Source organism: Fundulus heteroclitus, chromosome 3 (genome assembly GCF_011125445.2).
Source record: "Fundulus heteroclitus isolate FHET01 chromosome 3, MU-UCD_Fhet_4.1, whole genome shotgun sequence".
Lineage (NCBI taxonomy): Eukaryota > Metazoa > Chordata > Actinopteri > Cyprinodontiformes > Fundulidae > Fundulus > Fundulus heteroclitus.
The window spans coordinates 41,427,686-41,440,530 of record NC_046363.1 but is presented as its reverse complement, the minus strand read 5'-3'; the positions used below and the strand labels follow the sequence as shown (position 1 = coordinate 41,440,530).

General features: G+C 36.8%; 2 protein-coding genes across 2 annotated transcripts in view; both read left to right on the top strand.

Annotated features, from left to right (window-relative positions):
* LOC105922701 (C-type lectin domain family 10 member A) overlaps nucleotides 1-12,845 on the top strand; it is a 512,726-nt gene that overhangs the window by 145,021 nt on the left and 354,860 nt on the right. The window lies entirely within an intron of this gene.
* On the top strand, nucleotides 3,746-10,173 carry eaf1 (ELL associated factor 1). The gene is made up of 6 exons (XM_012854124.3): nucleotides 3,746-4,012; nucleotides 5,390-5,484; nucleotides 5,629-5,765; nucleotides 5,907-6,079; nucleotides 6,239-6,460; nucleotides 6,547-10,173. The coding sequence occupies exons 1-6, from the start codon at nucleotides 3,910-3,912 to the stop codon at nucleotides 6,594-6,596; spliced, it is 780 nt and encodes a 259-aa protein (XP_012709578.1). The 5' UTR covers nucleotides 3,746-3,909; the 3' UTR covers nucleotides 6,597-10,173.

The following is a 12,845-nucleotide window of genomic DNA, read 5'->3' as shown; positions in this document are numbered from 1 at the left end:
AAAAACCTGCACAAATCATCATCCAGCACCACACCTGATGCTTGATATGAAGTTGCTGTGTTTGGTTTCCTCCAAACCTGCCTTGGAGGATTTTGGTCAAACATCTCAAATTTGATCTTATCTGTCCAAGGGACATAAGTCCTGTTTCATAGGTCCTGTGCATCAATTAAACACCTCTTTCCAATCCTATGTTGTGCTGCTGTATCTTTTTTTAAAGAGGAAATTAAAGCTTTCTCTCGACAACTTCAACGTCTTTTTCCTATATCTTGACACAAAACCTAACATTTAACATGCTAAAAGAGACCTGCCGGATCGAACATGGAGCAACTCCTCTGAGCTTGGCACAGCCTTGACCTTTGGGTGAATTAGGTGGACATTCACTAGCCAGCTTTCAAAATGTTCTCACTGCAAAATGCTGAATTTAAAATGTTTTAATTGACCTTCTACTGATTCCCAGGCTGATAGGCTGCACCAATTGCTTATATCAAGATAACTGCAAATGTCGTTACTCCCTGGCATTGTGTTAACATAGATTTAAATGCTCCAGGTCATCAAGCTGCAAAATTCGTACTTGCTATCAATCAGATGATTAAGTTTAATTTATTTGACTTAACTAAATCCTTTGGAACCAGGAATAATGTTTTTTTTTCACATATTTGTAGTGACAGTTATGGGAACTTCATTTCCCCCTTACCGTTATTTACGCATAGCTTGAGAAATGTTAAATATTGTGCATTTTGACAATTTCCTGCGTCTGTTCACCTCTCTACATGCCCGGAGCTCCTCAAACTCTCTGGTGGTCCAGTGCCTGTCTTTGAAGAAATTGGTCGCATTTCGTTTGTAGAACAAGTCCCAGTTTTTTTTAGCTTCTTTTTCTAGTTTTATCTGCTTGAAATCTGACACCAAAGCCCGTTCACTGCTCAGTCTGGCCAGTTCCTCCTGGGTTAAGTGTCTGGCTGTGGCTGTTGTTGTTTGTCCGCATGGAAACGCTTCATCTTGGGATTCCGCTTTTACAGATTGTGTACAGGCAGGTTCGTACTTATTAATGGTTGTCAACGACATTATACGTTAAAACCGGTTATGCACCCTGTCAATTAGTAACTTTAATTAAAAAAAAGTAAGATTTACACATTTAAAACAAAAATATAACTCGCTAAATCTTTACACCGCTGGACGCCATACTACTTCTTCTTCATGATGTTTTAACGGCGGATGACAAATACCATTTTGGTGCATTACCGCCACCACCTGGGCCGGAGTGTGGCTCGGGATATAATTATACTACTTAAAGTTAAAATTACATATTTATACATATAGAAAAAATATATATCAACAAAAAATAACAACACTCTGAAATACAGAGTTTTTCCAAACGTTATTATATCCTGTTGCATTTTTTTTGTCTTTTAAATTACGTTCCATGTCCCTTTTTTTAATCTCAACAAAAAATATGTTCCACTGTTTCTTCTTGAAAATAAAAGTCACATTTCCCTGTATTCAATTTCGGTTTAGTCTTGTTTTAATCATAATGTCAATTTTTCTTTGTTATAAAGCACAGTTCCACAGCCTTCCCATTGTTTTTTTTTTTTTTTTTTTTTTTTTTTTTATTTCCTTTATTTAACCAGGTAAACCCCGTTGAGATCTGGATCTCATTTTCAAGGGGGACCTGGGCAGAAATCTGCAAAAACACTACAACCTGGTTACAAAAATAAAACCAATTAATACATATGCAGAAATATAAAACAATAAAAACAATTTAAAAGCAGTGACACTGTTTCATACAAGCTTGTTGTCTATCTTTAAGAACCGCTCGAAATAAGTCCAATGAAATAGTTTCTGACATCTTGAGCTCAGACTGGAGCTGATTCCACGCTATAGGAGCCAACACACTGAATGCTTTCTTTCCTTTATCAGTTCGAACACGAGGAACATGTAGAAGGATAAAGTCATTTGAGCGTAAAGCATGTGAACTACTAGATCTATGCAAAAGAGAGCTTAAGTAAGTTGGTGTTAGTCCAAGTAGAGATTTATAGATCAGGATCATCAAATGATTGTTTCTCCGAACACTTAAAGGAGGCCAATCAGCTTTTGCATACAAATCACAATGATGTGTCAAACGTCTACTCCCAGTTATAAACCTTAAAGCACAATGATAAACAGTATTCAAAGATTTCAGACATTTGGTTGAAGCATTCATATATAAAACATCTCCATAATCCAGAAGTGGCAGGAATGTTGCTGCAACCAATTTACTTCTAGCTTTGAGTGAGAAACACGGTCCATTTCGATAATAAAACCCAATCTTCATTTTCAATGTTCGTAATAGATTTGCAATATGATTTTTAAAAGAAAGTTCATTATCTAGAATAAAACCAAGATATTTATAATTACTAACAAACTCAATTTGTGCACCTACTGCAGTGGTAAGGAATAGAGGGATTTCTGGTAGTTTAGCAGAGTGGGAGAAAACCATTGCCTTAGTCTTATCCACATTCAAAAACAACTTCAAAGTTTGTAACCGTGTTTGAACTACATTAAAAGCAGACTGTAAATACTGTAGTGCCTGTGATAATGATGAAGAGTTGCAGTACATTATTAAGTCATCAGCATAAAAATGATAAAAAGCATTTGACAAGTTGACGCACAAATTATTTATATAAATGGAGAATAAAAGTGGACCCAGAATTGAGCCTTGAGGTACGCCATTTAAAATAGTTAAATTAGAAGACGTGTAGCCAGCTAATTGGACTCTCTGGGTTCTGTTTGACAAGTAATCAGCTATCCACATGGTAGCTTGATGTGAAAGCCCAATTTTGTGTAGAATTTCAATTAAAAGCGTGTGATTTACTGTGTCAAATGCCTTTGATAGATCGATAAACAAAGCAACACAATGTTTTTTGTTATCATGAGCCTGGATCAGATCATTGAAAACCTTTAAAGTTGCAGTAACAGTACTATGTTTTTTTCTAAAACCGGACTGTACATTTTGTAAAATACAATTGGAATCTAAAAAATTCTTTAGTTGATCTGCAACTAACTTTTCAAAAATTTTTGCTAGGATACATAATTTAGAAATTGGTCAGTAATTGTTTACCTGCGATGACTCCCCACCCTTGAATAGAGGCAAAACAAATGCTGATTTCCAGACACTAGGGATTTTATTAGTGATTAGACTTAGATTAAAAATATGAGACAATGGCTCTGCTATAAACTCTGCAGCCAACTTTAGAAAAAATGGATCCAAGTTATCTGGCCCTGCCGCTTTTCTGGTGTCTATGTTCCTCAGTTCTCTAAGAACCTCAGTTGTACAAATAGGGGAAAAGTTAAAAGAGGTGGAGTTACCATTATTATTCGAAAACAGTTCATCGTTATTTGCATTTTGGCCGAATGAATTTAAGTCATCAAATAGAGAACCTACAGAAATAAAATGCTCATTAAAATAATTAAAAATTTCTAATTTATCAGACACCATTTTACTTTTTTTCCAAACAAAATTAGGAAAGTCACTCAGTGGCGCCTGTTCAGTAGCTGATTTAACTGTTTTCCAAAATTTCTTTGGATCATTTCTGTCATCTTCCTTTTGTTTAATACGGATTTAATTTTATTTGAACTTTTCCCTGTTGCGTCAAAAACACCATTCCTTGTCCAATTCAGTGTATTGACTGTATCATTAGCTAATTATTGCGTGGAGAACCATGTTTGTTGATTAAAAAGTTACGCAAAACAACCAACTTTCGGTAGTATTTTACAGTCGAACCGAAACCGGAAGTGTGCGGTGTTTTGCTAACAGTTAGCATCCGCAGGCTAACTTTTCTTTATTTGGATTCGCAGTTCAGCCCAGCTGAAGTAGCCAGATTTAACCATCGGACGCAAATGTAAGTTTTGAACCATTTTTAAAAAGCGTCGACCATGAATGGGAGTACGAATCCGCTGCTGGATAAAGAAGAGCATGTCTTGAAGCTCGGAGAAAGCTTCGAGAAGAGGCCGAAATCTTCTTTCCATACCATCAGATGTGAGTTAGAGGCGCTGCAGTGTTTGTTTACAGTCATGATCAGGAGCGCCAGCACAACGGATCGTTACTAAATAATTACTTAGTATAAGAATGTAATTATTTGTGTAGCAAGTGTTCTAAAATCACATTTGAACAATATGAATATACTTTAAACATGTGGCACAATAGAACCTAATAAAAAAATATTAGTAAAGTTCAAAATTCTTACTGTCTTTTGAGTCAAAGGTTCTTAGTCATCGATTTTATGTTATGACACTGATTAGTAAAACGGAGTATAATTATTAAATAATATTGATTATGAGACATTTGTATCTAAAACTTTATTCCCATGCTTTTTGCATTCAGGGTGAACCTGCAGCTGTTATGTCATCTTTTTCTTTAATATCCACTTGGTTTTGATTTTTTAATTTTGCTATAGTGTTTATTATTGGCTGAAAAGCCACAGACTAGCAAGGCCTTAGACTAATCACAAACCAATAGCTATACTTTGTTCTTGTTCCATAGATAATGGTTTTGCCCTCTATTTCAGTGTTTAACCCTGTTTCTCTTGTAGCCTGTTGACTGAAATTTTAATGCAACTAACTGTACTTTCTCTCTTTCATCCTGCACACTTGAAAACTATCTCGGATTATCTGCTTTGCTGTGTTTCTCTTGTAGTTGAAGCCACTAAATGAGCTGGTGCTGCCAATAACCTTTTATATTTCTCTCTAACATAGAAAGTACTCCTAGGTCAGTGTTTATGTGTTCTTTTTGTGTGTATTTGTTGTCTTCTCAAATCTCGAGTCTATTGTGGCAGATGGCCGTTCACACTGAGCCTGGTTCTGGTTCTGCTGGAGGTTTCTTCCTGTTAAAGGAGAGTTCTCCTCTCCACTATCGCTGCATGCATGCTCAGCATGAGTGATTGCTGCAAAGTCAACCACACAGTGGAGGAGTGAATGTTGCAAGTCAATGACTTGACGCAATCTGCTGGGTTTCCTATGATAGACAAAATTTTAAGCAATCTGTCTGGATGATTAGATTGAATTTACTATGCAAAGTGCTTTTAGATGGCAGGTGTGAACTGGTGCTATATAGATAAACTGAATTCAATTGAACTGGATTGGTAAATGCTGCAAATGAAGAAATCAGTTGCATGATTCCACATTTTCTCGCACTTCTCTTTTCTTTTATAATGTACCAAACTGAAGACAAATTTAAAGAGGCCAGGCTGAGGTAGTGTTACAGGAGAGGAATGCAGAAAGGTGCACTGAAAGTATGAGTGGAGCTTTAGAGACCCCAGTAATTTTAAAGTAGGCCCACAACTTTAAACTTATTATTCTAAACAGAACTATTCAAAACTGATCAGATATGTGATTAATGCCTACATTTCTTTTTCAGATGACTTCAAGCCAGCATCTATCGACACGAGTTGCGAAGGAGAGCTACAAGTTGGGAAAGGAGATGAAGTTACTATTACTCTACCTCACATTCCAGTAAGACTCTCTGAGGAGGTTTACACAAAGTAGCCTCCACATTGCCAGTTAGGCTGGCTTGACAGTTCCCAAAACACCAGTCTGACTTGCTGCTAACTACTATGACAGTAGTTATGGGTATTTACAAACAGATTTGTCTTTCAGGGCTCCACACCACCTATGACAGTATTTAAAGGAAACAAACGGCCATATCAGAAGGATTGTGTGCTCATCATTAACCATGACACAGGAGAATTTGTACTGGAGAAGCTCAGCAGCAGCATCCAAGTGAAGAAAACAAGGTGAGAAGGTCAATGCTTTGGACGTTTAGATAAATAAAAACACATTGTTAGACATCTGATGTTGGCTCGTCTGTATTTTAGTAAATGATCCTAAAGGACTAATGTTAGGTGTATTTGCTCTGCTGTGTTTTTACTCTACAGGGCAGAGGGGAGCAGTAAGATCCAGGCCCGCATTGAGCAGCAGTCAGTTCGCTCCAGCCAGCCCAGCTCCCAGTTCCGGGCCCCAACTAAACCAGGAACTGGGATCAAAACTTCGCCCTCCCAAACTAAGGACAACCCCTCCCCTGAACCTCAGCTCGATGACATCAAGAGAGGTGATGAAGTTCAACCACATGCACCAAAGCTAACTGAATCCTAAACATTAAGAGGCTAAAGATGAGTTTTAGACTGCGTGACTGGATCAGTATGAATGGGGAGGGAAGGAATGAAACATTAACTGAGGAACCTTAACTCTGATGATTCTGTGCTGACAGAGCTGAGAGCAGAGGTGGATGTCATAGAGCAGATGAGCAGCAGCGGCAGCAGCAGCTCCTCCGATTCAGCCAGCGCTTCAGGGAGCGGCGACGACAGCAGCAGCAGCGACGGTGAGAACGACGCCCCGCGGCCGCTCAGCCAGACGTCCCCCAGCCGCCTCCCCATGGTCAACGGAGAAGTCGACAGGCAGCAGGGCAACAACCAGCTCATGAACACACTCCGTGAGTGTCTGAGGGCTCGGGCGTTCGCTAGGAGAGGATTTCAGTAAAATATTTTCTCACCTGTTTTCTTCTGCTGGTCTCTGCAGGAAACGATCTTCAGCTCAGCGAGTCGGGCAGCGACAGTGATGATGACTGAACTCTCTGGGTCAGTTTTTCCTCCTCCAGACTCCCTCTTCCACCTGATTATTTTGTTTCTTTGCTGTGGTAGCGGAACTCAGCTTTATATTGTAGTGTGACTGCATTTGCAAAATTTTATTTTAGTATATCCGTAAAGGTGGCCACCCAAACACATTAGATGTATATTTAGTTTTGTATAGTAAAAAATTCCAATGTATTTTACCTGAGGGCAGTGGAAGATTATATTTAGAGCATTCATACATATTTTAAGTACTGAAAGAAGCTAGTTTTATCTTCTGAATTCATCTATTTTTATTACGTTTTGTTTTTATGTTAAAGTTAACAAGAAAAAGATTGTCTCTGTTAAACCCAGCTTCATGTTAGAAGTTTTATTCTTCGCTTTTCTTGCCATTAAGGAAACTGACAAATTAAGCCAAAGGTCCATTTTCTTTCTTGACGTACTAAAAGAGGGACTGCAGAGACAATGTGGATTATTCTAAATTTTATCATGTGGGGACTATTTGGGACTGCATAAAAATCTAAGAGAAAATGGGACTCTATTTGGCCTATCTTTCTAAATAAACGTAGTGATGACTTTTTATTAATATATGATGTTTGGGTGTTTAAAATTGGTGTCAAAGCTGTTCATACACACTCCTTATAATAATATGATGACTTTTCAACTTGAACAATAGGTGTTTTGGGGTTATTTTGTACTCTAAAGTGCCTCATTATTGTTGTGTGTTCTTTTTTTTTTTTTTTTTTTTTTTGTAGCTTGGCGTGTTTGGGTGACACTATTTAAAGCAGAAAAAAGTCATTCAATAGCAGTTCCTTAGAGATGTTTTGCTCCCCCACCACAAGATGGCACACAAGACTCAAAATTCTTACAGAAACAAAGACATTTATTGAGGTAAAGGAGAAATGAAAAGTATTTTGAAGCTAACATCACACAAAACTTGAAACACTAAACACACTAAACATCATTTTAATTAAAACATATAAAAAAAAAATACTTCCGGTAACTCAGTATGTGCAGATCTGATTTCAATTCTCCTTTAAGTTATATCAAATAGCAAAAAAGTGGTTCCTTCCTAGATTAGGTTGGTTTCTCTGGAAGGTGAAGTTATGGTTTTATTTTGTTGGACCTTTGTTTACCTCAACCTTTGATTACTGTGTTCAGCTTTACTTGAAATAGCAAGGGATGTAGATTAGATGTGTAGAAAGTCAACGACAGTGAATTTGAAACTGGATAAATCTTAATAACATAAAAATGTTACAGTTTTCAGCTGCAGCTTTTTTGTTGATGCAGACAGTGTTGCTAACTGAAAGCTGTGTGGAGTCTATCTGGCCTGCATCTTACAGATGTCAATTTTATTATTATTCTTTGATTTTTGCATGTGTTTTCTGGTCTTAATATCAAGTATAAGAAGCATCATTGTAGGGTTTCAGAGATTTGACAATATTATTCAGCCCGCCTGAACCACTCGTTCAGACAACTGAAGGTTAAAAGGTCTAGACCAGGTGTCTGCAGCCTGCAACTTTTCTGTAATAGCTTTTAATAACTTTTGCTAAAAATAATAAAAAAAATAAAAATAAATATAGATATAACAGCAAATGCAGGTTTTAGCATTTTTAATAATTTATTGAATAACTGATCTGAATTTTTTGACACTAACAGGAAGAGTAATATTTTTAAGATACTTTAGGATTACATTTTTTTGTCATACATTACATAAAATATGTTTTCTTCTTTATTTTAAACCCCCAAAATAGAAATAAAAATACAGGTTTCCATACAGTACATCTTTATAGAATAATTATAAGTTTTATCTTTTCCTATGTCATGTAATATTTGTGGCTCTAACAGGTTTATTTAGCTGGATTGAGGGCAAAACTGTTTTTGTTTTTTTTTTGGATCCTAAAGGTTGCAGACCTATGGTCTTGATTTTATGCAGCTTAAAACCAAAACAAACTTATAGAAGAGTTTTAGTTGGTTTCAGACTTGTGTTGATTGTTTGATCCAGAAATATACCAGACCACTTTAAATGCTTTACAGTGTTTCAGCTCGGTAATGAAAGTAAACTGTATTATTTTCACGAAATGCCAAAAAAAATAGAAGTTGTCATGAGAAAGACATGCAGGAATGTATCTGTGTTCAATTGTGTTTCTGTGCAAACAGTGTTATTAATGACTCCGCTGGTTTTTCCACTTAACTGCAAATCTCATATCAAGCTGCCGATAAAGAAAAGTTTCAATAGTAAAATAGCTAGGCCTAAATATAAAGTTATATTGTAGGAAATAAATTGTTTTTATTTTGGAGTGAATCATGATTCAATTTGACAATTTTCAGAACGCATGAGATCACATCTAAAATTATGCTAAATATAAAAAAATACAGAATAACCTATTTTAGACTAGTCAGAAACCAAGACTATATAATTTTGCTGTGAAAATTAATGCTACCATTTCTATAATTCTGATCTGTATTAAAGGGAGCTTAACACAGCATCCAGGTATGCAATTTCTGCTTCTCAGTCCCAAACTCAAAGTACCCAACATACAAGAGACGGACTGCTTTAATACTTTTAAGTTTTTGAGGTTCATGTTGTTGTCACATTAGATTTAGCGCTTTTTAACTCTTTCCATGCTCCTGTTCATCTACATCTACTCCAGTATCTTTGTTTGCTATAGCAGTAACTACAAATGAACCTGCATCTTGTATTGAAACAATAGTGACTTGGAACAGAAAATGGTTTGAAACACCCATCCCATAGGTATAAAGCAAATATGTTTGGTATAGCTACGACAGCCAGAGAACATTTCTGCTTGTCATTAAGCCAGACACACACGATGTGGGAAAGGAGGGACCGCTATCTCCAGCAGTCAATGGGCAAGAAACACCCTTTCCATCCCAGGGCAGATAAACCATGCACTCACACACCTGAGGGCAATTTGGATAGACTCAGTTAACTCACTCATGTGTTTGAGCTGTAGGAGGAAGCTAGAGAACCCACACATGCACAGGAAGAACATGCAAACTTCATGCAGAAAAACACCAGGTCTGGTTTTGAACCCATGACCTTCTTGCTCCTAGGCAATAGTGCTACGAATTGCATTACACAGTTTGAATCATATTGGCATATGTGTAAACAGGGCATCGGATCTGGTTTTAAGTAGCTGCATACCAGCTGGAGCTTTGGTGCTTGATTCATAGCTAGGAATGATACCACAAATCTATTCTGCAAGTTCTAGCTGTAAGTTGGAAAACAAAATCCACCTTCCAAGCGCAAATAAAACTCACCCTTACTACCTAAATAAACAAACTAAGAAAATTCTTAATACCTAAGCACATTTTTATGTCTAGCCCAGCTTTATGTTCAAGCATGTGTTAAAAATGTATGCATTAGGTGTTGAACTACAAAAGAAAACTGGTGTTTCCAATTGAAACTGTAAAGGTCTTGCACAATGGTGCTGTTGTCTTGTTAACTGTATTGTATTTGTTATTTCAGATGTTCAGTTTTTGTCCTATAACTGTTATTTAAATAAAATTTGCATTGTATTAAATTTGCAGAAGTCAATAAATAGTTTCACACATCCATGGGGTAATTGTGGTTTTACTTTGTGCAGATAGTGTTTTTTTTATATAAGTATGTGTAATCATGCAGTTTTTTTTGTCACACTTAAAAGTTTAAGGAGCACACAGTGAATCACTGTGAGAACCATTTTCCACCAATGGAGAAAAATTTGGAATAATGTTGAACCTTTAAAAATTACCTCCAGGGTGTTTCAACGACTCCTCCAGGAGGTTCCAAAAGAACCCAGAACAAAATCTAAAGCACTGCATGGCTCACTCCCCCCCCCCCCCAATCTCAGAGTTCATGTTTCAATAATAAAAAAGAGGCAAAAAAAGACGTTAAGCAGAGAGTTCCAAGATAAGAATCATTGATAAGCAAAAATAACACTAAGGTCCATCTCATAAGTACAAAAAGAAAATCTTGATGATCCTCAACACGTTTGGGAAACATTTTATTGACTCACGAGACAAACAGAGAAGTTCTTAGTAAGTGCATGTCCAATAAACATGCAGAGTACATATAAGCTGCTGCTTTAACGAACCACACCATAGAAGAGGGGTGATACCTCCACAGAGTTAAAGATGGTCTTCAGGAGTGCCACCTGCCCTCCAAAAGACCTCATCCTCCTCAGGAGGTAGAGGTCAAACTGATTTGTTGATTTGTAGAAAAGAGGGAGAAACAGGACAATATCCAACCTAAGGGATGGGTTCTAAATGGACAAGCCAGAAACGTAGAAGGCTTCTTTAAAAAGAAGGAAGTTGAGAAATGTATGATTTTAAACATCCGTCAGCATTAGGTGTGTCTTCCATAGAGCTGAAGAAAACCTTTTAGTGGTCCAGGAAATATATTTTAGTGGTTTAACAATTTTTTGGTCAGAATGTCAAAAAAGCCGATTTAAAAATGTCATCTGCTCATTAACTGTCTCCTTTTGTTTGTTCTGATCAATATTTACTGTAAAAACACATTGTCAAAGATTTTTTATTGTTTTTAAATTCCAGTTTTTTCCTCTCATTCTGGTAAACAAATACACGTTTGAAGCCCCACTGTGTAAAATGTTCCCACTGGCACACATCTAGTGGTGCTAAATGAATTACAAACAACCTCGCTGTTAAGCATGTGGAGTGTCATAAATATATGACAATGTAAACGTGTCCTCAATGTATTTGGAACCAAGCTACTGCTAATAGCTAATAGCTATGGTCATTGTCTGAAATGGTTTTTGGCACTGCTGCCAAGTTTGCTTGTTTTTTCCCCCTAAATTTGCTTGTAAACTCCCGGAGTTGCATTTTTTTTCCGGCTTGTTTCTTAATGTACAGTCACTCAGACAGTGAACGGGCCAGTTGATATCCCCCCGTGTACACACATCTATCTGTTCGTCGAACAAACAAGTCGTCTTTGTTGCTCTACACTTCCCTGTTTCTAAGATAAAGCCAAAATAAACTTCACTGTTTTATTGAATTAACTTCCCTGTCCAACAGTAAGCCTGCAAACTCCACATCTGTTTTAAACCCCTGCTCCCTCATGAATTATCTCAACTTGGTAATATTAGCCGATATAGCCTCTCATTTTCTCCCGGTTATTACTTCTTTTTCTTTTCTTAATTACTTTATCTTCCATCTCGCTGGGCAGAGAGTATGAATGGTCCTCCATTTCAACAGAAAACGGCAAATAGAATGATCTACGGTTGTCTTTGCCTTTTTTTGTACTCCACTTCCACCAACAGCACATCTTCATATAGAAGACAGATAGTGAAAATGCGTAATGCTGACAAGTTTGGCCCCTTTCGGCTACTAAAATGTAGAAATAGTGACACAACATGCCGCCTCCCAGTGGGTGCACCGACACCAATGTATTTATAAAGTACCAATTATAAGTAATGAGAATACTTTAATTTTTGATGTGAGGTTATTAGACTGAATATGTATTTATAAAAGCAATATGTATTTACATAAGCAATACTTGACCTTTGGCAACTAAATAGCCAAAATAGTGCAATACACTGTCCCTTTAAGAAAAGACTTCATAAATTCCAGAGATGATTCATTGTCATTCTGTGATTAAATGAGATAGCTGGTCACATCACATGTTTACGACTTTAATTGATTTATTGATTTATATAACAATATTAATTGATTTATATAACAACTTTAGTTGATTTATTGATTTATATAATGCTTTAAAACAACCAGCTAAGGTGACCAAAGCACTCAACAATGAAAACATTAAAACATACAACCATAAAAGCAGAAAACAGGAAAATCTGAATTTTAGATAAAATGCCACTATGCTAGTTGGTATTAAAAGCCTTCCTGGAAACTAGGTTTTAAGCTTAGATTTAAAGGTGTCTGGGTCTGAGGTGGAGAGAAAGTCAAAAGGAAGTGGGTTCCAGAGTCGGGGTGCTCCCACTGAAAATGCTTGCTCACCCCAGTCCTTTAGCCCGGTCCTTGGAACTTCTAATCAAAGTTAATTTCATGACATCAAGGATCTGCCATGTTCAGAAAGACATAAAAGTTCAGATAAATAAGATGGGGCCAGGCCATTAAGGGCTTTGAAAAGAAAAAAAAGTTTTAAAACAATTTTAAAATGGACAGGAAGCCAGTGTAAAGAGGATAGAACAAGGATGTTATGCTCACATCTAAAAAAAAGCAGGTTGGACAAGTTGGAGACGTTTAGGAGAAGAATAGATATAGAGA

What these genes read in the sequence shown, in the direction of transcription:
- eaf1 (XM_012854124.3), top strand. Translation starts at nt 3,910, where the DNA reads ATGAATGGGAGTACGAATCCGCTGCTGGATAAAGAAGAGCATGTCTTG. An exon ending in TTCTTTCCATACCATCAGAT is followed by an intron (nt 4,013 to 5,389) that starts GTGAGTTAGAGG and finishes TTTCTTTTTCAG; the next exon opens with ATGACTTCAAGCCAGCATCT. An exon ending in TTACTCTACCTCACATTCCA is followed by an intron (nt 5,485 to 5,628) that starts GTAAGACTCTCT and finishes TTTGTCTTTCAG; the next exon opens with GGCTCCACACCACCTATGAC.